The sequence below is a fragment of the Rousettus aegyptiacus genome, unplaced genomic scaffold (assembly GCF_014176215.1).
Source record: "Rousettus aegyptiacus isolate mRouAeg1 unplaced genomic scaffold, mRouAeg1.p scaffold_m13_p_5, whole genome shotgun sequence".
Taxonomy (NCBI): domain Eukaryota; kingdom Metazoa; phylum Chordata; class Mammalia; order Chiroptera; family Pteropodidae; genus Rousettus; species Rousettus aegyptiacus.
The window spans coordinates 62,546,858-62,571,165 of record NW_023416308.1 but is presented as its reverse complement, the minus strand read 5'-3'; the positions used below and the strand labels follow the sequence as shown (position 1 = coordinate 62,571,165).

General features: G+C 35.3%; 1 protein-coding gene across 3 annotated transcripts in view; it reads right to left on the bottom strand.

Annotated features, from left to right (window-relative positions):
- Positions 1 to 1,348: 1,348 nt before the first annotated feature.
- The window catches only part of LOC107517677 (immunoglobulin-binding protein 1-like), a 49,571-nt gene continuing 26,611 nt past the window's right edge, over positions 1,349 to 24,308 (bottom strand). For 2 of the 3 annotated variants that reach the window (XM_016158666.2, XM_016158664.2), the window contains exon 2: positions 1,349 to 2,693. In XM_016158666.2, coding sequence (XP_016014152.2) covers positions 1,674 to 2,693 — 1,020 coding nt within the window. In that variant the 3' untranslated portion in view covers positions 1,349 to 1,673. Of the gene's footprint in view, positions 2,694 to 17,374; positions 17,549 to 24,308 lie in introns of those variants that run through there. The other variant, XR_001598576.2, reaches the window with a different exon arrangement.

The following is a 24,308-nucleotide window of genomic DNA, read 5'->3' as shown; positions in this document are numbered from 1 at the left end:
AATGGCAGAAGTAGTAATGCTAAGGCAGAATTATGATTGGATTGTTTTAGCAGGTTAGGTATGCACACTACTGTAAACCACTCTGGTCCAGGGAATCAGACAATGAAGGTTCTAGTAGTGCCTGTGCTACTAAATGCAGTCTTAGGAAAAACACTTCACCTCTGTAATATGAAGATGAAATTCATCCTCTGTGCATTAAAAGAGACAGAACTTGAAGAATACAACCAACTAAGGATTTCTTGCAAGTGCTTGAGAAAAGTCAAAACTCTTTTGTAAGGAAAACAGGCACCTTACCTACAAATACTCTTGCTCCCCAATGCACTAGTGAAATAGGTTGGCCCTCTGAGCTGGCAAAAATTTAAGTAAAGCTCTTAACTTTCATAACATAATGAGAACTCTGCCTCCTTCATGTCTGGTGCCTAAGCATACAACTTTCACATTAGCTGCACCACGGGTAGTTGTTAGAGAGTTCAATCAAGAATTGTGAGCCTGCACCTGCCAAGGGCAGCTTAAGACATCCAGTATTTGAAAAACAGTCTAATGGACATGCTAAATACATTTTCTCCAAGCTTGCCATATTTTAAGTTAGATCATCAAGAAGCAATATACTTGGACCAAATTATCTCAGTTCTCCATAGAAATGCCTTCACTGATTGATGATACAAAGTTTTGCCCTGAGCAAAACTGAGGGTCGATACAAAAACTGTCTCATCAGTATTTCTGTTGTTTTTGTAAAGCTGTAGCCAGGCAGTGTCTACTATGCTTGCAAATATCAGTTTTTAAAAAGGCCTACAGAAATTTACCTCATTTAACTTAATTCCAAGAAAAAATTTTTTTTGTTTATAAACTTTTGTCTATAGTGAACATAAGGTAGCTAATGAGGTTTCCTTTTAGATATTAGGAAACTCAAAGTCAAATTCATACATACTTTAAAAATTAACTCACCTTAGGTTTATGGCACTATTTTTGGTGTGTTATTTTTTTAGATAGCATTTTTTTCTGTTCTATTCATCAACTATCCATTTTACATGATGTTTAACTTAGAAGCTGCTTTTTATCTTTTTTTCAAACTTTGGAGACATATAACAGAATAAGTATAAGAACCAAAATTCACTGAATATTTACTGTATGCAAAGTAGTTTACATATATGCTATTAGGTGTATTTTATTTTAAAGATGAGAATCAGGTATGTCAAATAACAATGTTACAGACCTAGTAAGTGTCAGGGCTGATATTTGAACCCACATCTTTCTGGTTTTGTCCAAAGTACATGCTCCTATTTATGATACTACTATATATCTATTAAACATTAATTTTTAGTATATATTTATTTTTCTGCAAGGCTTATGTAATAGAAGGGACTTTTATTATTTTTAAGGAACATTCATACAGCCATCGATTATAACAAAGTCATTCTCAGTACCCTTTTCTTTCCATTTAAGAAATTGGAATACATCATGATGAGCATAATAATGCCAAAACAAGATTGCTGGTTCATCTTCTAGGGTACAAATATACCATTGCTTGACACTTTATTGAATGCAAAGCAAGATTAAGTATCTCTGTCTTTATGATACAGAAGGGAAGCAGGAGTCTGCGGAGGGGAAGACCGCACAGTTTTCCTTCACAGGGAAGATGTGTGAGGCCCCTGTGGTCCTGACTTGTGGGAGGACTAACCCATATTCTGTCGGTTACCATAGCCTCTAGGATGGATGTCTTTCCAGTCATCCCACTCCCGAGCTTGATGTAGTGTTTGCTCATCATCCTCTTCCTCCTTTGGTTCCTGATATTCCTGTTCCTGAGCTGCTCCTTTGACCTCTAATGTTGTCTTGACTATTCCTTGATCTGATAATGCTCCAAATTTCCGATGCTGATCATACCAGTCATTCACTGTCATAGATGCCAAACTTGGATAACCGGCTCCAAATACTTTGGCTTGGGCAGCATTCCGAGTGAGAATAAAGGGCTTCATTGGAGGCCTGTCCTGACGAGATGAGTTAGAAAATGACCCCTCTGCTGAGGTGGCTTTTTCTCTCAGGACCTTTATCTCCAGGTCAATGCTCTCAATGTCTTCTAAGCTGATACCAATCCACCTTCGGATGTGAAGGAGGTAATATTCACGAATACTTTCATCATCAGCTTGACCACTTTCCACAGTAGATTTCAGTGCAGACAACCTTTGCTCCACCTCCTTCTTTTGCTTGTATCTCTCTATTTTTGCCTGTCTTTGAGAAGTTATAGAAACGAGGCTAGAATAGGTCATGGAGGAACCAGCAGTGTTATTTTCAGCTGACGTGTTCCTGGTTTGGGGCAACTCAAACTTTGCCACATGATAGTATTGGCACTGAGTTAAGTAGTTTAAAAAGTGTTCTCGAGCCCACTGCAAGTGATTTAGACGCTTACTTGGGTTGACCTGTTTCATGGCAAGTGCTCCTTGAAATGCTGGTACCATCAGGTACTTCAGGTCAGTAGAAGTAATCTCTTCCAAATTTTCATTTCGGCTGAACAAGTCAAGTTTAGGTAACATTTTGGCAGCCTTCTTAAGGAGGTCTAGTCCCTTCAATACCTTCTCTTGGATTATCCAGGAACCGATGGGTTTGGCTGCTACTTCTAATTCGTCCAGAAGCTGCTTGCTGGTTTCAAAGAGCTCAGGAAGCCGAGGCAGCAGGAACTCATCTTTGGCTGCTGCCATCTTAGGGGAGGGATAAACATTAATTTTTGTTATAAGCTTATTTTGAACTTGATTAATTAATTTCCTATTCCCCCTTGCAGTATTTTTGTGAGATTAAAATTAAAGACATGAAAGTACTTTGAACGAATTTTTAAATGGTATACAAATGTAAGCATTTTATTATGTTATTCCATTATATTGATCATTGTAAGATTTGAATTACTATATTAAAATCTAATGGCTGTGAGTATGTAATTATAAATCTTGAATGTTCCACTACCCACTCTATTAATATTCAACAATGATTTTTAATCAACTGGGAAGCTGAAAAGGGTTTTGGTAAAAGTCCCTCAAATGTGAAATTCTTAACCAAAGTTCATCAACAAACTCATTTGAAATTAAACTTTAATTCATAAAATTTGTTTTGACCAAGAAATCATTCTTCCACCATACACATGACACCTACTTGTAAGCCATATGAAACCGTGCATTTGAAAATCCTACAGTGGTCCTCTGACCACAGAGAAAAAGGAATAAACAAAGTATTCCTTTTTTTGTGTCCTGAGGAATAGCCACAAACTTTATAAAATCATTAACTTTCTCTAAACATAGAGAAGAAGAGTCTCTTCACTCTTCAACCCAGCCTAAATCCTCAGTTAATATTAAAGTACAACCTCCTCATGCTTGATCCTCTTTCATTAATGTCTCTTTCTCTTGTCTCATTTCAGCTTTTTATCCTTCCAGAAAATGACTTTTGCTATTTCAACTCTTGACACTAATTATATTTTTAATTTTTGTGTATTAGCTTTACTTCTCCAGCTTGTCAATAAGAAAATATTTTAAAACATACTGCATTAGAAACCATGAATATTATTGTAAGCATCAACTGCAAGTATATCACGCAATGAAAACATCACTATAATAAAAAAAGTGCTGCTTCATTATCAAGAAAGTAAACAACTCAATGTAGATTGCAGTCCTGGGTCCTACTTTAAAAAAAATTAATTCCTTTAGTAGGACGTTTAGCAAACTGTAGACAAAATATTTTCTCTGTATCATTTTTAAATTAATAAATTACAATAATATCCTAGCTCAACCCCTGTCCATACTTTACCATCACTGGTTTGGGGTATTTCTATTTTAATTTTATTTGTATTTCCAGAGGTCCTTGGATATTGGTTAAATCAGATATCATATGGTAAGGAATTTCATGGAAAATTCTTTGCTCTATAAATTATAAATACAAATGAAATAATAACATGTGACCCTTACATCAAGGTAATAAAGGCAGTTTCAGGCAGTCACTGACACTATTAGAGAAGTGGTAGAAAGAAAACTGGGATTGTAGAGATGAGAAACACCATCTCTTTCTGAGAGGAGTATCTCTGATCCAAAAGACCAACTAGGAGAGGTCTGCTAACTGGGCAAGTTTATAGTATATCACAGCTCTCTAATGCCAATGCAAACACAGAAAAAGTAGCAGAAAAATAAAGAAGCATGTGTGTGTACTTGTCAGGTTCCTTTATCAGGAAGCAGAGCCTGGGGCAGAGGTTTGGATACAATCCATAAGGAAAAGAAGGAAACAGAATGGAGAAGGAAAGAGAACCAAGCAAGGACATGGTGTCAAGTGAAGTCTAGTGTTGGTCTGATGCATTGGGAATAGGCAAGACTCTAGAACAAGAGTCAACAAGGTTTTTCTGTAAAGGGTCAGGTAGCCTTTTTTGAAACTACTCAATCTTGCCATTCTAGCATGTAAGCAGCCACAGTCAACAAAATAAATGTGCCTGGTTTTGTTCCAAGAAAACTTTATTTACAAAACAGTCAGTGAGCTAGTTTTTGGCCTAAAGACTATGGTTTTCTGACTGCTTCTCTAGAGCATAAATCACACCACAGAGCAGCTGCCTTCTCTCCATAAGAACAGAGTTTGGTCTTTTCTACTCTGTATCAGTCATCAGGTTTGAAGCTAGGGAAGAGGTGGTACCTAGCCTCCAAGACAATGTGGTTCCCATCAACTAGGACAGCAGTCCTCAAACTTCACTGACTCAGAATCACATGGAGTTCTATAAAACACAGATTGCTGGGCTCCATCACTTGAGTGTCTGATTCAGTATTTTGGGGGTAGCAAGTTTCCAGGTAAAATTAATGCTACTTTTTTGGGAACCATTCTTTTTGATCCCTGAATTCAAACAATTCTCCAGAGAGGGGCAGCTGTGAGCACTCTGCAGCCAACATTTACAACAGCTAGAGACCTGACGTACTGGCCTGGTAAAAGATATTTCAGCAGGACATCAGCTGCTTCCAGTACAGTACTTGGACAAGTTTTCAGTACAGAAAAATCTCGAGTTTTAAACATATCTCTGGATAACAAAATGTTTATTCACGCCATGTTCTCTTTTTGATGAGGCTGCTCAGTCTTGAACTATCCTTGCCCAGCCTATTCTGATCCAACATTCCTTAACACCGAGTTATATCCTTCTGCATATCCTTACTTATTTATATTTGTTTTCTACCATGTGTTTATTGATGCATTCACTGGTGTTGGTTGTCATACTAATTTTTGTTAAATTCTAATCTTCTTGAGAGCACAGATTATGGAGAGCACAGACCATGGTTTCTCCTAATTTTATAACTATCGAGGGAAGAGAATTCTGTACTTCATAGTTGCTTTGAATTAATATTTCCCCAGGGAAAATGAAACTCATAGCATGTAGAAAATAAGAGTTTATTTAGTTCCTACCATAACTTCTATCTTGCTCTTACCTATATTTCTGTTATTATAAAATATATTCCCAGACAACTGACAGTAAGAGAGTAAACACAACCTCTCATTAAATTTGTTCTCATACATATTATGCCCCAAATATTAATGCCTTCCATGAGCACTCTAATTCTGGCTCACAGATTCACTGCAAGGAGACCAAAGCAGAAACAGTATCTTATTTATGCCTCATAAAGCCAGCTCTCTGAGGTGCGTAGTTTGAGGGCAAAATACAGATCACTTTGTCCTGAACTGTGTATCTAAGTCTTGACTTATCTTTCTTTTCTTTTTCTTTTTCAATTAGCATTGACATTCAATATTATTTTATATTAGTTTCAGGTATACAGTATAGTAGGCATTTACATAATTTATAAAATGATCCCCCTGATTAGTCTAGTACCCACTTGACATATATAGTTGTTGCCATATTATTGACTATATTCCTTACACTGCACCTTACATCCTGTGACTATTTTATAACTACTAATTTATACTTCTTAATCCCTCCACATTTTTCACCCAGCCCCGAACCCCCTCTCCCATATGGGAATCACTAGTTTGTTCTCCGTATCTACTAGTTTGTTTTTGTTGGTTTTCTGTAGCACTATTTACAATAGCAAAGATATAGAAGCAACCTAAGTGCCCATCAATAGACAACTGGATAAAGAAGTCATGGTACATATCTACAATAGAATATTACTCATCCATAAAAAATGAAATCTTACAATTTGCAACAACATTGATGGACCTAGAGGGTATTATGTTAAGTGAAATAGGTCAGATAAAGACAAATACCATATGATTTCACTTATATGTGGAATCTAAAATAAACAAACAAACAAAATTGACTTATCTTTTTTAATATCCTTGAAGACAAAACAGAGAACTATGGTTTGGAGTTGTGACCACGTAAAACTTAAACTAGTTTCTAGAGTGAAATGAGGTCTACCAAAAGGGTTACCTTAAGGGTAATTATTGATGGAGTTATTTCAACCTCAAATGTTCAAACAGTAACACACACACACATGCACGACCAAAGAGTAAATACTCAGGATGCTGTCTCAATTTGTCAGAGCTGAAGATGAGGATTGAAGGCCTTAATAAAATAAGAGATATTATATTCTATAGCTCAACACAATATAAGCTACAGTAGTGAGTCTTAGCCAAAATATTTTAGGAAGCGCCAAGTCAAATATCAGTCAAATGAAGTAATAACATCAAAACCAGAAAACAAGAGCTGGATCATAAACCACGGGTGAAGCCAAGATTCATATAAAAAAACAAGAGAAATTATAACTCATGAAATCATAAAGAAAGGAAAGATAGACATAGTGATGACAAAAAGGAAAGATGATAAATGTAAGTGATGTGTGCAGCTTTTCTTTATTGTTCAGAAGGTGTAGAGGCATAAATTAAAGATCAAAAGCATTATTTTGTAAGGTTGAACATTAGCATAAATATCTTACAATCTAGCTAAACCTCTCATCAATATATAAGCTAGAGATCTGACAAAAAATGCACCAACAGATATGACTAAGAGTGTTTAAAGCAGCGTCATTCGTAAAAATAACTAGAAACAACCAAATGCCTATTTACAGGAGAATGAATAAAATGTGGTATATACAAATGATAGAATATTATACATCCGGGGAAATAAATGAACTGTAGCTACATGTAGTAACATCAATGAATCCTAAAAACATAATGTTGTGTGGAGAAAATAAGCCATATAATTTCCGCTTACATTTAAGTTATAGAAAGCTGCAAGACAATGTTGCTCCCATCCTAATGACAACAAAAAGAGTATAGATAATATATAAAATCATAACTTTCCTTGAACATATCAGAGAGCTGAGGTCATAAGGCAACCACAAGAATTGAACTTGCCTAAGAGGCAAGCCTCTCCAAAGAGAAACAAAACATGGAATTTATTTTACCTTTCTCAGAGCACTAGAAAAGTAATGGGCCACTCCAGAAAGATGTTAAGAAATCAGCTAAAATTTTAACATATTCCTAAAGGCTAAACGTGGGCTAGCATGTAAGTTCTGAATAACTAGGAGCCCCAGATATAGGGTAGTTAATACTCACATATCAGCTTTTCTCCACAGGGCTTCAATAGTGCTCTCAAGAAAGATTAGGGACAGGACAGGAGACCAGAGAGACCTCCCTTCAGTGGTGCAGATATGAAGAAGGTGAATAGCTTTTGCTTGGATTCAGGCACAAAACACCATCTATTTCCCTGCACCTCCCTTCAGTGGTGCAGATATGAAGAAGGTGAATAGCTTTTGCTTGGATTCAGGCACAAAACACCATCTATTTCCCTGCACCCATCTCCATAAAAAGCAAAAATCGTAATCCACTTGGAAAAGGGCAGCAAACTTCCTATTATCTAGGAACATAGGGAAAGAGAAGGAAGCAAAAACCATCTGCCTCTGAAGAAAGAGTAGGACACTCCCCTTCCTGCCACTTCAAAGCTTCTTGGGGAAGAGTAGAAACAAAATTGTCTTCCTCAGGAGAGAAAGAAAAATCTCTATGTCCCAGTGTCCTGGACCAATACAAAGCATAAGTCTGCTCCCCTAAGAGAGAGTCAGGAAATCCTGCCCACTATGAGCCACAGACACAAGGCAATTTGGTTTCTATAACTACAGTTGGCAGGAACAGACTGAGAATGCCCTATACCCAAAGCCCAGATCCATAGGTCCTGGCTAAAGATGAGACTGGCCAAGGAGAATAAAAATATTCCCTGGTCCCACAACAAACCTAATAAAACCTAATATCAAGCAACAAGTAATAGCATTCTACCCCTGAGGAAGAGAGAAGACTGTGGAGAGAGAATCCTGCAATATAGACATGCTGAGACTCCTGAAAGCTGAGAGTAGAGCAGAAGGAACACAGAAAATAATCATCCAGTACCCCAGGCCCTACAGGAAAATCAGAGCAATGGCTATTCACTGTTGGAGGAACTTGAAGTCTATAGTATACTGAAAGTAACTATAACAACAAAACAGAAAATCAGTTGAACTACTGACTAGATTGAATAAACCCCCATACTAAAAGTCTGAGAAAAGAGGCATGTGCATTTCTAGACAAATGTTATTTACTCCACTCTCTACTATCTACAAGTGATGTCCCATATTCAATAAAAAATTATGAAACAGACCAAAATAATAGCTAGATAAAAAAACCTATTGTCAAGGGATAAAGCAATAATTAGAATCAGACTCAGAGATAATTCAAGTGTTAGAACTATCAGATAGAGACTAAAATAATTATGATTAATATGCTAAAGAATCTAATGGAAATGGTTTATGACATACATAAAAAGATGAGGCATTTTAACAGAGAGGTGGAAACTATTAAAATGTCAAATAGAAAAGCTATAAATAATAACTTGATATCAGAGCTAATTCTTTCAACAGACATATCAGTAGACTGCATATGCGTGAAGGAAGAATGGTGAACTTTTGGATAGTTTAACAGAAATTATCCAAACTTAAGATCAAAGGAGAGGGGAAAAAGACAGACAGAGAAAGAGACAAAGACAGAGAGAGAATGAACCAGTACACAATACCCAAGAGGTGTGATTTAATATCAAATAATCTAACATATGTAGTTGGAATTCTAGAATGAACAGACTTCTCATCAGAAATTTTGTGAGCTAGAAGACAATAGAGTATCATAATTAGGTTGCTGTAAGAAAATAGCTGTCAATGCAGAAGTCTGTATTCAGCAAAGTTATACTTCAAAAAGGAAGGCAAAACAAAGACTCTCCTAGACAAACAGAAGCTAAGAACATGAAGCCAGCAAATGTAGACGGCAATACATTTTTTAAAAGTTCTTTAGGCAGAGGAAGAATGGTATCATATGCAAATTATGATTTGCATGAAAAAATGTAAAGTATCAGAAATGGTAAAAGTTAGAGTAAATACAAAAAATTTTCTTATTGTTAATAACTTTAAGAGAAAAAATAGTGCACAATATGATAAATAATAATGTATTACAGGGTTTGTAACATATAAAAAGTAAAATGATGACAACAATAGCACAAAAAGTGGGAGGGAATAAATGGAAGTATTCTGTCATAAGGTTCATACACTCCATATGAAGTGATATAATGTGTAGATAGACTATAATGAGCTAAAAGACATTATACCCTTAGAGCAATCACCAAAAAAATTATAAAGGAGATTTAACTAACAAACCAAGTAAAAGTAAATCGAATCCAAAAAATGTTCAATTAATCCAGAAGAAAAGTTAGGAAAATCAGAAAAAAAGGAACAAAAAAACAGAGCAGACAAATAGAAAGTAAAATAGTATATTTAAATTTAACTGTATATATAATTGCATAAAATGCAAATTGTCTGAATTCTCTAAATAATGATAATTCAACTTCACTACAATATGATAGCATTTTTATAAGCCTCGAAAATGAGCAAAATTAAACAATATCCTTTCTAAGAATGGATATATCTTTATATCTATATGCTATTTAAATTTTGAATGATAAAATTCACAATACAGATAACTTCTGGATAAAGATAGAACACAGAGGATTTGAAGGGAGCATAGCAGCTTCAGTAATTTGGTAAAATTCTGGTTCTTGAGTTGGGTAGTGAGAGTATACTGCATTATTATGCTTTGATACTCACATATAAATTGCTTATATTTTGTTTTGTCATTCAAAAAGAAGATTGTATAAGTAACTAAATATATGAAACTCAAAGCTAGACTGATTTTCAAAAAGCAAAGAGACAAAAAATTTTCTAAAATGAAAGATTCTATAAAAATTTATTTCAACAAAAAATTATTCAGCATATATTCCATGTACAAGATGCTGAGCTATTCCAGTGATATAAAATATGGATAAGACACCATTCCCAATGTTGGATAGCTGACAACATAGTGGAGGAGTTCACTGTCAAATCTCTATCTGAAAATAACGTCATATGGATATGCTTTAAAAATAACACAATGGTTGAGCCACAAAGAGAGAATAAACAGAGGGACAGATGAAACAAGACTGGCCATGTGTTGATAACTTTTGAAGCTCTACGATGGGTACAGGTGTTCATTATATTATTTTTCCACATCTATATTCATTTGAAATTTCTCCTAATGAGAAGTGTGTTGCTTTATATATTTATTTATTTATTTATTTTTACAAAAACTACATGGTTCAGTACTTTTGAATAAAAAATAAGATGAGAAATTAGTGAACTTTTTGAGCAGTAGTGAACAAACTAGGTGACAGTTATATGATCTCAAAATTCTTGATAGTCTAGAACAATGGGCTAAATATAGAAAAATATAATAGAGATGCAAGAAAAAGAAATAAAAGGCATACACATAAGAAAGGAAGAGATAACTGTCTCTACTTGCAAATGATATGATTGTCTATACAGATAATCTCAAAGAAACTTCAGAAAAGTGGTTAGAGCTATTTTCTGAGGTTCAAAGTTGAAGAATACAATGGCATTAAAAAATTTAATTATATTTGTATATATTAGCAGTGAACAATCACAAATTTAAATTTTTTGAAGTACCATTTTCAATAGCACTCAAGAAAAAATGTTTATGTAAAATCTAACAAAATGATTGTAAGATTTGTATGTTAAAAACTATAAAATGTTGATGAAAGAAATCAAAGTGGATCTAAATAAATGGAGTGACCTACCAGAGTTCATACACTGGAAGGTTCAAAATTGTTAATATGTTAATTCTCCCCAAACTGATCTATAGATTCAACATGATCCCAATCAAAATCCCAGATGAATTTTTTTAGAAATCACCACTTGTTCAAAATGTATATAGAGAGGAAAAAAATGGAATATTCAAAACATTTTGAAAAAAGGGAATGAAGTTGGGAGTTTCACATTACCTGATTTCCAAACTTACTATAAAAGTATAGTCTGATGTTGGAGAAAAGAGACATAGAAATAAATGGAACAAAATAGAGACTCTAAGAAATAGATGTACACATATAGTACCAATTAATTTTTTATGAAGCTACAAAGGTAATTCAATGGAGAAGGGAAAGTCATTTCAACAAATGGTGCTGAGACAATGAGATAACAATGGGAAAAGTATTTTTAAATGAACCTCAATCCATACTTCTCACTCTATATAAAAATGAACTCAAAATCAATCATTGATCTAAATGTAAAACCTAAAATTATATAACTTCTAAAAGTAAAGATAAGGAAAATCTTTGTGTTGAGCTAAATGATGATTTATTCGCTACAACAGCCAAAGTATGGCCCATTAAAGAAAACACTTGATAAATTAAACTTTATCAAAATCAAAAACATTTACTCTTCAAAAGACAATGTCAGGAAAATGAAAAGGGAGAAGATATTTCCAAATCACATTTATAGAAAAAGAACAAGTATCTCTCAACTGGAGAATGGATAAAACTAATTTTAGTATTTCTGCATAACGGAATACTACTCAACAATCAAAAGGAACATCTGCTAGATGCAACACTGTAAATGAATCTTCAATGTATTATACTGAATAAGAGAAGCCATAGTAAAAATCCTACATATTGTACAATGTCACTGAAATGACATTCTTGCAAAGGCAAAATTATATGACCAGAAAACACAGCAGCAGTTGCAAGGCACGAGAGCAGGAGACTTGTTGACAAACTGCACTGGGGAATATTTTTGAGCAATAAACTGTTCTTTATCATGACTGAGATAGTGGTTACATGGCTGTACAAATTTGTCAAAGCTAGCGGAACTGTAAAGCAGAAAAAGCAAACTTTACTGTATTCAAATTATACCCAATTCTTTAATTAGAAAAAATATTCCTCATAAAATAAGGGTAACTATAAAATACTTTATTTGGTTCACAGTACATGTAAATACAAGATAAATAAGATATAGTTTAATATTCATGCATGTGGAAAATGTATGAAAAATAATTATAAATTCAATATGGGTAAACTCCTTGGCAGGGTTGATCAAAAAGTCAATTCATTCAAAAGATATATAGAATTCAAAATAAGGCAGGGAATAATATCCTATTTATTCTGTACTATGGAGGTCATATTTAGGGCAGTAATTCAGATTTGAGGCCAGGAGGTAGGAGGGATATGAACCATATACCAGTACCTAGAAATGGAAGAGCCTTTTTCCAGCCAGTGTGAATTCACCATCACTGAAGTTGTTCAAGCAGAGAACATCGAAATCAATTTTGAAGTAACTCAATAAGTCAGAAATTCAGTAATTGTTGCTTTCCTCTCCCCGAATTATCAACAAAGCAACTACTCTGGGCCAAGCACTGTATAGGTATGGGAATATGATAGTGAACAGGTAGATGTGTTTCCAGACTAACAATGATCTAGTTAAAATTATAAAACTACGTTTTTCCCCAACTGCAAAACCTGTAGTTGAAAAAGTAGAAATGCAGAGAGCAATATTTCCTGATTTAATTATGTCCAGAAAACCCCTTCATGAGAAGTCAGCCCATTCTAATAGTCTTCCCATGCTTAGAATTTAAGTCAATTCTGTTTTGTTTTGTTTCTGTAGCTTATATATTAAATCTGGACTTCCTCAGCATAGTTGCTTGTTACCTTACCTTAAACCGCTCTCCAATTAGTATCTGAAAAGATGTTGAGTACAAAGACCAGATACTATCAGTTCATTACCTCTGTTCTTACTGAGCCTTATATGCACTTGATGGTTTATAGAACACAAAGTTGATAATGGCCTTGTCTTGTAAGCTTTGAAATTTATGTGAGAGCTTTTTCCAATCTATGGCACATTTGTCATATTATATATTGATATATTTTATATACCAAGTTATGCCTTTTTTGCATATGTGAATGCTCTCCTTAAGTAATTTCTTAATCATTGCAATTCATTCTCTCATTTAGTAACTAATCACCTGCATGCACTAAGTGTCCACTGTGTGCCACTCAACCAGCTAGGTGTTAGACGGTCAAAAATCATTATTTGTAATTACTTCACTACAATTTAATTTCATTTGGCTTTTATAGCTAACTCTGACCATAGGGAAAATGCACTGCTGATTTTTCTCAAGCCACTAGCTTTTGTTAGTGTAACACACACATGCACACACACATGACTGAAATGGCTTGATTCTCATACTTTCTTACCAAAAATATACTTTAATTTAAAATCACCTCCTTCATGAAGTTTTCTCTGATTTTCTTAGCTCTGAATGACCTCTCTTTCTTATAGTCCCTAAGTATATTTCAGCGTCTTTCATTTTAACACTTTATAACACATCTCATTGTATTTCTTTGCGTGTACCTTTTGAAGATATTTATTTTTATTAAGTGTCGATATAACCATATAATAAGTACATGATAAAATATATCATACGAAAGGAGTCATCATGAAAAGCAAGTCTATGTCCCCTATTATATTACTAGACATCCTTCCAAAACTGTCCCAGTTTCTAAAAGTAGCTGGTTTTTAAAATTTGAAGATACTAGCTCTTTTAGATATCAGCTATTTTATATCTAAGTTTATAAATTTAAAGTATTACATCTTAATTCCTGCTAAAACAATAAATTTAAATTTATTTTGCCCTGCTTTCTGTATTCTTAGTTCCCTTCTAATTTTTTTTTTATTTATTAATACTGTTTCATCAACTTTGGAAAGTCACCTTGACTTTTATGTACAATGAAGATATTATTGCTCCTACCTTTAATTCCACCTCTCCTCCCTCCTCAGGAGAATGTTTCCACTAGCAAGATCAAATTGATTCACTAGTGTTTTACCCTATATATTGTTAATTCATGTGGCACCTTTTATTTTCTTCACATTTGGACCATGACTTCTGAAACAACTTTTAATCACTCTACTGCTTATAATCCACTTCGTTTCTTTTTCATGAGGACTGTCTTCACAGAGTCTTCTGTCTTTTGCAATTTACAATAGTTGTGTTTTTAGACTTCTGAATAAACTGTTATTACAGGATATATTTTAATCAAATTGTGACTTGGTCACAATTTAAAATTCTTTATCTTTCTTCTTGGTTTTCATCAAGATTTCACCAGAGTCCCATTATTAGAAAGGGTGCATAGACTCGTGGTAAAAAGAGTATAATCCTTCAATGTATGAAATGTTTTTATTTTGTCCTCAAAATAACTTGGCTGGGAGTGGAATTCTAAATTTGAAAAAGTTTTCCCTTAAAACAATATTTTAAGTCATTGTTCTCTTGTCATCTGTTAGCAAGCTTTGTTGAAAAGAATTTCTAATTTGGCTCTTAGTCTTTGCTGCTATTGTTTTCTTTCTCTCTCTAGTAACTTTGAAGTGCTTTTCTTTTTCCTTGATATTTTGAAATTTCTCGATGATTTACCCCAGTTGCTCTTTCAGAGTCACCGTAAGAATAGATGAATAGATGGTTGTTGATTTGCAAACTTAGGAGTTCTCGCAATGAAATATGTAGCTGGCCCCCACACACATAGAGGACAAAGAGAGACTGAAGAAAGAGGTAGGCCATTCCAGATTGGTAGGTCGTAGGTTAAATAAGCAAGAAAACTTGCATCCAAGGCTTGTCCTGGGAGGCTACAAGATGAGTTGATCGTCCCACCCATCTGCCATAATCTTAAAAGTTTGTATAGAGGCCTTAACTGAGTTCAGTCATATATACCATCCAGATAGTCTCAAGAAAACATTGCTCTCTCAAGGCTGCATCCTTAGAAATAGCTCTGGCTATTTCTATTTTGTTAAATTTTGTGGGAACAGTGGGCAAAATGTACATTCCAAAGAAGGTTTGTGAGGGGAAAGAAAGATGCCTCTGATTGCCCAGGTCCACTAGCTCATCGACTAGTAGTTATGTCCTCTAGATCAGGGGTCCTCAACCCTTGGGCTGCAGACTAGTTCCAGTCTATGGCCTGTTAGAAACTGGGCTGCACAGCATAAGGTGAGTGGCAGGCCAATTGAGCTTCATCTGTATTTTCAGCCACTCCCCAGCGCTAGCATCACCACCTCAGCTCCAGTTCATATCATCAGTCATTAGATTCTCAACGGAGCGCTGGTCCCTGGTGCCAAATAGGTTGGGGACTGCTCTAGATAACATTCAAGTTAATAAGAGTGTTCAAGAGGGCTTAATATGGAGTATATTTACAAAAGTATTGGGGCTAGGAGGTATAGAACCACAGGGATGATGCCATAACTCAAAATCAGAAATTGCAGCACTGTTACCATTCTTAAGCTCAAAGAGACAGGTAAAAACAGAATCACCAGAGTTATATACAGAAGACCATTTGGGGAGCAGTTGTGACTTATGTTTGAGAAGCACAATTAGCTTGAAGACATTCCACAAAGATGGACTCAGGGGAGTAAATACCCTGAACCCACCATTCACTCTCTCTCTTACCTCTAACTAGGACTCCCATTGACCAAACCCACCCAGAGGCCCAGGGAATTGGGACCAGGTGACATCAACTATCCTGTTAGAAAGTGGTAAAAGGTGGAGACTGAATGTAGAGGGAAAAAGAGAAGGTAATGACTTCAATTTTGGTTTGACATCTACACTGATATGATCTATTACTAATATAGAAAAAAAAAGGGAATGTTGTTAAATTTTGAATTAGGGTAAGGAATGATTATAGATTGTATTTATTGATTAAAATGCATAAAACGTTAAAATATTAGCTCTTTAATAAAGAGGAAATAAACAAATAATGACAAGTTATTGAATTTATACTTTTGAAATACACTAGAATTTTTAAAAAGACCTTATTGGGATTATGTGTGATGGTTTAAGGTAATATGATGCTATCCATAGGTAGACTCTTTTATTATTACTTTTTGCTGTTGTTGAAAATCTTTAGCTTTTAATGCCAAGAGATGTTTAGACAACAAGTTGTTTCCGTCAGAGGAGAGGGACCATTTAAATTCCCATATTCCTTGGAATTAGGGAGACAAACTTCAATCCAAGGTTTGCATTCTAACTCCATCATCCACAGTTGATTGAATTTAGGTACATTATTACTTCTGAACTCCACAATGCTCATCCGTAAAATAATACCTTAGATCACTATAATAGAGAAAATTCTGAAAATATCTGTGTCAGTCACCACACCAAGAAAACCTGTCCTCACACATTTACAGTCTATTGGAGGAGATGGGCAATTACACAAGGCATTATTTAAACTAAAACAACAACAACAAAAATCTATAGAAAGTGCCAGATTGGGGAATGTCAGGGATCTATGGCAGCAGAAAATAAGGAATCTTATTTTGATAGAGGGAAGGTACATAATAATGAATATGACAAGTAGAATAAACCAGGAACAGTGTGTTGGAAGCAGATAAAACATACTGTGTCTGACATGTGATTAGTGCTCAAAAAAATGGTGGCAAATGTTATTTAAACAGTTGGTACAGTACGAGGCACAAATACAATAAGTAAATTTACTAAATGGGCCTCACAGGGGCACTCCAACTAGGCTTTCAAACCCATTCTGTGGAGTTTGTTCTTCCCTTGCCATTAGGTGAAAATCTCAGGCAGTCTCCATAAATTGCCCACTCCCTCTTAGATAACATATATGTACATACATTCACACAGATACATACTGGTTAGTATCAGTCCAAAAAATAGTTTGGGTTCAGTAATTAATATGTTCATTTTCATATGATAATTTCATTCAAAGTGAAAGCCTCTCTCTTCCTCCACCAGGAGGATGGATGTTGGTTCACAACCTTGGGAGTTGTCATCATAAATTTCAAACTGGGCCTCACATAGAGGGCATGGAGAAACCTAAGAAGGGAGGCAGACCAGTCCAGATAGGTAGGTGGCAGGTTTAGTCAGCAAAGAAACGTATATACAATACTTGTCTCCCGTGGCCGCAGACTAGTAATCTGTGCATCTGTCCACCAGAATCTTACAAGTATATATAGAGGCCTTAACTGGGTTCAGTGATGTGTACCAACCAGTATGAGCAATAACTTACTCTCTCAGGCTGTCTCCCATAAAAATGGCTCTGGCTGTAGGAATGGTGGCCCGGAGGTACATTCCCACAACATGGGAGGGAGTGAGGAGCCTCTGATTGACCAGATCCAGCTCTCCATTTAATGTGCGGTCATGTCTTACTGATGACCTCTTCTCATTTCTACTTGTCTGGGCTGCACAGGACCTTCCAGGATAGAAGTCAAGGATGAGAAATGAAATAAGGGGCAGAAAAAGTGTTACTTATCTGACATCAATAATCTATCCTTGGTTTCCTTTGGACTTCTTGGTTTAAAATGTCAACAAAAGGTTGCTGCCACCAATCTAATGCCAACAGGAGTCCTCAATCTGGGATATGGTAAATGGAGAACCTCTATTCAGGTAAACTGTTTGCAAACCAGAAAGCTACCTGAAAAAACTGAAAGTGCTCCCACTGAGAAGAAGGTCAGTCCACCTTTTATAGAGAAAATCCCTGCCCTAGCCCTTGATTGGTCCATTTTTATGTAAATGAGAAATCCAAATTTGCACAGTCTGATTGGTCCATGTAGCACTGTTCTGATTGGTCAGAATCACATATTCTGATTGGCTGTTATGGAGCTACTCTGATTGGTCAGTAAAGATGCAAATGAGGATAGCGCTGCACAGTTCTGATTGGACAGAGCAGGTTTCAGCCCATTGGCTAAAAGATGATCCAGGAACTCCTTTATAAGGGTTGGCTCAGCCTGCAGGAACAAAGTACCGGATTCTGGCAGCTCCCTCGGTAGCGTTTCTGTAAGAGACCTTTATCTACAATGCTGCTAGGCTCTACTTATAAGCTTTTGCCCAGTTAACCATGAGGAGTCCTTCATAATATAAGCCAAAGCCTCATCTGCCTGGTCCCTTAAAATTCCCCATTTGAGTGACCTATTTATTCTGCACAGATTCTCTTTTTTTGAGGATGCATCAACCTTCCTTCTTGGAGAAGGGCATTTTAAAACAGCTCTAGGCAGATTTTATTTCTTATTGTCCTACATCTGCTCATCAGGCAACCTTCACTCATCCTTTGCTCAGACAGACTTTGGAGGTTCAAGCTTCCCTAACACCACCACTTCTCCTCATTCTGCAATGGACACATCAAACCACATCTAACTCATAACTTCAGACCTTTCTAGATTTGAACTAGGGCTATAGAAGTCACAGGTCAATTTTCTCAGAGTGGTATTCTTGAAGCAACTCTCATTCAATTTAGGGTGAGTGTGGATAGACTGAGGGCTGATATAAGAGAAGATGCCTCAGTGCTCCAACAACTTTTCCACATACACTCTAATTACCACCTTATGGATATTTTACTGGTAGGTGCTGATTGAAAGGTTACAAAACTGGAGTTTGAAAACTATTTTGCAAATCCTGCATAGGGAGCCTGGTACCTCACTCCATTGTAGCAGAGCACTTATTCCTGTTGATTTTTGGTCTCGGCCAAAGCTGAGGAAGGAGCAGTCCTTTGTAAACATCCTGATACCCACAGTAGAGACTCAAATGAGTCAGCAATTCATGTGTAAGAAATTTCCAATATAAGATAAGCAGACAGTATGAAAAAAAGTGAAAAAAGAAAAAAATTTGGTAACATAAAATATAGATTTTTAACAAATCCCTATTGGAGAAAATGAGATTGACAACAGAATGGCAATACTGACCTTAGTAAATAAAATAATAATAGTAGATATTAAGAGTTTACTCTATGTCAAGAACAGTGAGAAATACTTTAGAAACAGGATCTCTTTTAATCCTCAAGCCACCCTATGTATTAAGTATTATCGTCCCTATAATTTACATAGGGAAACCAAGGCTAAGAGAAGCCAAGCAACTTTTCCAAGGATATATCTCTATGGTATTATGTATAGTTATGTGTCGCCCGCTGAATACCTATCTTTAAGCATGTGAATTGGACATCCTCCTGAAATTCACCATATAGGACATTTTAAGATTGTTAGAAGAAAGACTGAATGACAGTCACAACCAAGGTTCTGGAGCCCAGAGTACTCAGGTCAGGTTAGAAGCAGGTTAGATGTCAGGTAACCAGAAAGTAATTACATCAAGTCTGTCCATATTTGTGGTGACAAATTGCAAAACGGCTTTTATTTTTGGAGAAGAAACAAAGTATCTTTACAACTAATTCAGAGTCCTCATAACTCAGATCATCTAAGATATAACTTCAATATAAGCCAAATCACTTATAACCAGGTTTCCCCCCAATTTATGACATTATTTGACCCCTAGCCTCTTTCATGGTTTAAGCAAAAGCCATTTTTAATAAGAAAAAAGTCTCATATATGAAACTTATAAACTTCTAATCATTTTATGCCAATAACTAGCTAGTCCTTGCAGAATTTCATTATGTGGTATATTTCCAAAAGTTCTTTGTGATATGAAAGAAACTCTTAAATTTTTCTTCTTTCTTCCAATAGTTTGTAAGGCTCTTTTGTTTCTTGTTTATCGTATTGCCTATCATAAGCTTTTAATTTACATTTAATGTCACCAGAAAAGAAAATAAGTAGAGAAATTAACCTTATCTTACCATACTTTGAGGTACCAAATATGTTTGAATTAAAAAAAACAAACACCCTGAACCTTGACCTTTTACTGCCAAGCACCCATCAATCTCTGAAACCTGCTTCTCCTCTCTTCTTCTCTCTCCTCCCCTCCCCTCTCTTCTCTAAACTATGAATTGCTCCACCCACCTAGTTGCTCAAATCCCTCCAATCAATCACCTCCACATCCTGTCAGTTCTAACACCAAAAGGACATCTTAGATGTCTCCACTTAATTCTATCATCACAGAAACCACTCTAATCCAACCTACCAGCATCTTCTTAACCTCTGAAGTCATCTGTTCACTTTTGTTCTTGATCCCATCCCAATCCATTCTCCAAATAACAGCCACAGAATTATTAAAAATGTAAGCCACATTCCATGTACCCTTATTTACAACCTTCAAAGGCATCCCTTACACTCAGAATAAAATATAATCTTAAAATTGCCTACAAGATGTATAGTCTTACTTCTGCCAATCCCTCCAATCTTATGCTGACCTTTCCACCCAGCTTTCATCCTAATTTGTAAACATTTGTGTTGTTTAGTGTAATGTTTCTGTTTCCCACTAAAGCATAGCATGTAGGTTCTCCATAAGTTTTTGTTAAATGAATAAATGAACCTAAGTAAAAATTACTACAATCAGTAGGAAGTATTCTTTGTTATATGCAGCCAGTAAAATGGAAATTATGAACATAATAGGGCAATGTTTACGGTATATTATGTGGGAAAGGCAAAAAAGAAAAATTATGTAAAATGCAATTGTGCATAACATTTATAATATTAAAATAGTCTTTACAATATGTATCTACTGTATATGTATATATGTATACTGTATAATACTAACATTTATAGTATCCAGCCCATTAGAACACAGAGTAGACTTGCATATTCTTTAAATCAATCCTGGTTCTAAAGAGAGGGAGATCTATTTTAAAAGTTATAAGCAGGGTCTGTCTTCTGAGGTGGAAACTAGAGTTTGTCTTTGGAACATGAGTCCTTTGTCCAGAAGAGAATGTTTGCTGGGCCCTTTTGGTTATACTGAGTGAAGCAAAAATACCTTCTCTGAAATAGGAAGACTATGTGGAGCTTAACTGCTCTGCATGATAACGAGTTTGTCTTTAATGTTAGCAGAAGTGCATTTCTGTTTTGATTTTGTTTCCTTTTTGAAAAACATCTTGAACCCACCATCCCCTCCTCCTATGTGGATAGCAGTGGTGTGGAGGGTCTTTCAAAGAGGCTGCACTTGAACCCTGTGTAGAAAACAGAGGCTAATAAATAGTGTGTCGAAGGCAGCTCATGACAAAAATTCATTGTATAATCTTACAATTAAATAAATTTTATTAAAAATAAAGGTAGCAAATACTTGAAAGTCATTATTTCCTAAGTATTTTATTATTTGTACTATCACCTATGCTCTTAAAGTTACTTATTTCACTTGTGGTGGAATGAAATAAAGGAATGCTACTGCACAGCAATCCCCAACTCCATGTTTGATGGTGTCAGGTAGACAGCTTGAAATCAGACTCAGTGGCTGTATTTACCATGGAAATCAGCAACTGCTCCAAAACAGAAATTGATTCATTTTTGACTTTCTAGACTAAGAAAGTAATACGAAAAAAGTTAAAAATCTAGATTAAAGTTAAATTGTGTCTTGTCTGAACAGCACAAAACATTGCCAAAAACCCAATGAATGAAGCTCTGACAAATGTCTTCATTGTTTAACTTTTGCTATATTCCTTAATATAAACCAAAATATCAACCAGCATTTATGTCAGAACCACACCTGTTTATCAACTACAACCATATGTTGTCTATGGGCACGGAAGTTCTACAAAAGTTAATGAAATCATTCTGTGAGAATCCATTGCTATATGGAATTTGCTATAAAAAGTATTGCATATTTTATTATTATTGTATATTGTGTGTTACATAGCCTTTATAACAATAAAATTAATAATAAACTTATATACATATATATGCACACATATTTTCCAGAGAGCCAAGATATCACTGGCCCGGTCTAGGCCACTTTTGTAGCAGAATGAAATTTGTGAAACACTGAGCATTCTTTGGGGTCCTTATCCTACTCTGTTGCAGAGAGGACAATGTGTTATTAGATTCTTCTCCCTGCAACAGAGTAGGATAAGGACTGCACCTATTGGTATTGGAAATTAAAAGTGAGAGTAATTCCTGAATCCTGGGATATACCTGTGATACACATCCATAAAACATATATGCATGTACCCAGGGACTAGGAAGTGATAATATCATGAAATATATAATGATAGGTTTGTGATTATTTTTTTCCTTTATTTTAAGGATTTTTAATTATCTTAAAAATATATAAAATAAGCACATGATTTTTTTAAAGAGAATCAGTTGGCTCAAAGTTTAAGAAATAAGCAAATTCAGGTTTGAAGTCTACCTCTCAACTTCTAACACAGGTTAATATTTGGTCTCATTGATTCTGCTTCTCATCCCAAGGAGTAAAACAGAAACCTGATTCACCAGGTAGCCATGAGGAATATGCAATACAGTAGCTTGTCACCAGAGTTTCTTAAGAGTGATAGATAAAGAACACTGTATGTAAAAATGCTAGAGGTGAAGCTAAACTGTACTTAAATATACTATGTTTTGATGGTGGTCAGTTGATATCCTTTATCGAATCTGATGCTTTAAAATATCTATGATCTATCTCTAGACAATCATTTATTAATGCTCCTAAGCATCATCTCTGCCATTAACTTGGAAAAGTAAAAAATACATGCTAATCAGAGTGTTAATCATAGAAAGTGCTTTATTTCTTAACATGGCAATCTTATAAATCAAATGTTTTACACTCTATAGCAACAGTGCTGCAAAGCTGTTCATTTTACAAGGCCCAAAGTAACAAGCAAAATATCCAGAAATGTCATCAGGCGATTTGGGTCCTAAGATTGCCCCAGGTAATCTAGAAGTTCTCTCCTATTGTAATGACACTTGATTTCTCCCAATTTTACATAAAATAAATTGATGATAACATTTAAAGATAATTGCTGTCCTAGACAAAAATAGTGTCAAATTCACATTCCTATAGGTAAAAGAAGGTTGCATTTCACAAGGGAAATGTTATTTCTTTTAATAAGTGGCCTTTTACCCTCTCATTATTTTTGTTACCTCTAATTGGTGTCAAAATGAGGTCGATATCACATCCTTACTTCACAGGACTCTTGTGAGGATTAAATGATATATGGAGTGCTTACAACAGGCACACAATACATACTATAGACATGTTGCTATTTATTATTAAAATACGTGTAGGCTATAAAAATTTGATTTCAGCTCTGTACCTACCTGGCAATATATTCCCAACATACATTTTGACTATCTTATAACTGTCAATCCATCTTCCAGAGCCCTGTTCACTTCTCTGATTTCTTTCTTGTTGCTTCATCCAAATTTCTCAGGATTCTCTGATCACCTCAGAGATAGATATTTAGCCCACTAAAGGTATCCAGGTAACAGATTTTCCAGGATTTTTGGCATTTTAAATTCTATAAAGCCCAGTAAATAGATTGCAACTGTTTCTCAGATTCTGATTTTGTGGTCATCTAGAGAATGTTATTCCTGATGATTTGCCTTTCCTTATTTTACTTATTCATTCTTCTTAATACTAAATATATAATACTATTACTACTTGAGTTTTTTTTTCCCAGAACAAGTGGCCAACTGTTTTAGAATAACAGAAGGAATGGGAAGAATATCACAGAATAAGAAGTCAAAGTTCTCACTGAAATTTGTATATAGCATTGCAAAGCTTCCATTACAAATTGCCCCATTTCTTTACCACATCACATCAGTTATGCTTGAGTACAGTTTAGCTTCACCTCTATTTGTGTTGTTGCTGGCTTTATCTGAATGCCCTCCTCACCGCAGGAGTGGTCATTTGACACAGGCAGATCAAAGGATCCCATCACTCTGGGCAGCCATGGTCCAAGGGTGGACATGTGACCAATATTCAGATCTTTGAAGATTGATAGTGATGACAAGAAAGGTGTCACCCTCTTGTTAAGAAGTGAGCAGTAAGGAAAGTTCAATTCTAGAGTCTTCGCCCTCACCACATGAAGAAAGCCTTGCCAAAGGATTCAGTAATTTATTAAATGGAATAATTAGCATTTTTTGCATTTGTAGTTTATGCCAGGAACTGTCCCTGATACTTTAAACATATTATCTTATTCATCTTTGTAACAATTTTTTGAGGTGGGTATTATCGTCCCATTTGTAGGTAGAAAATGTGAGACTCAGAGAAATTGCCCAAACTAAATCACCAGTAATTGGCAGAGCAGATAAAAAGGACTGTTTCTATCACATCTCATGATAACAATCTCCATGGAAGTA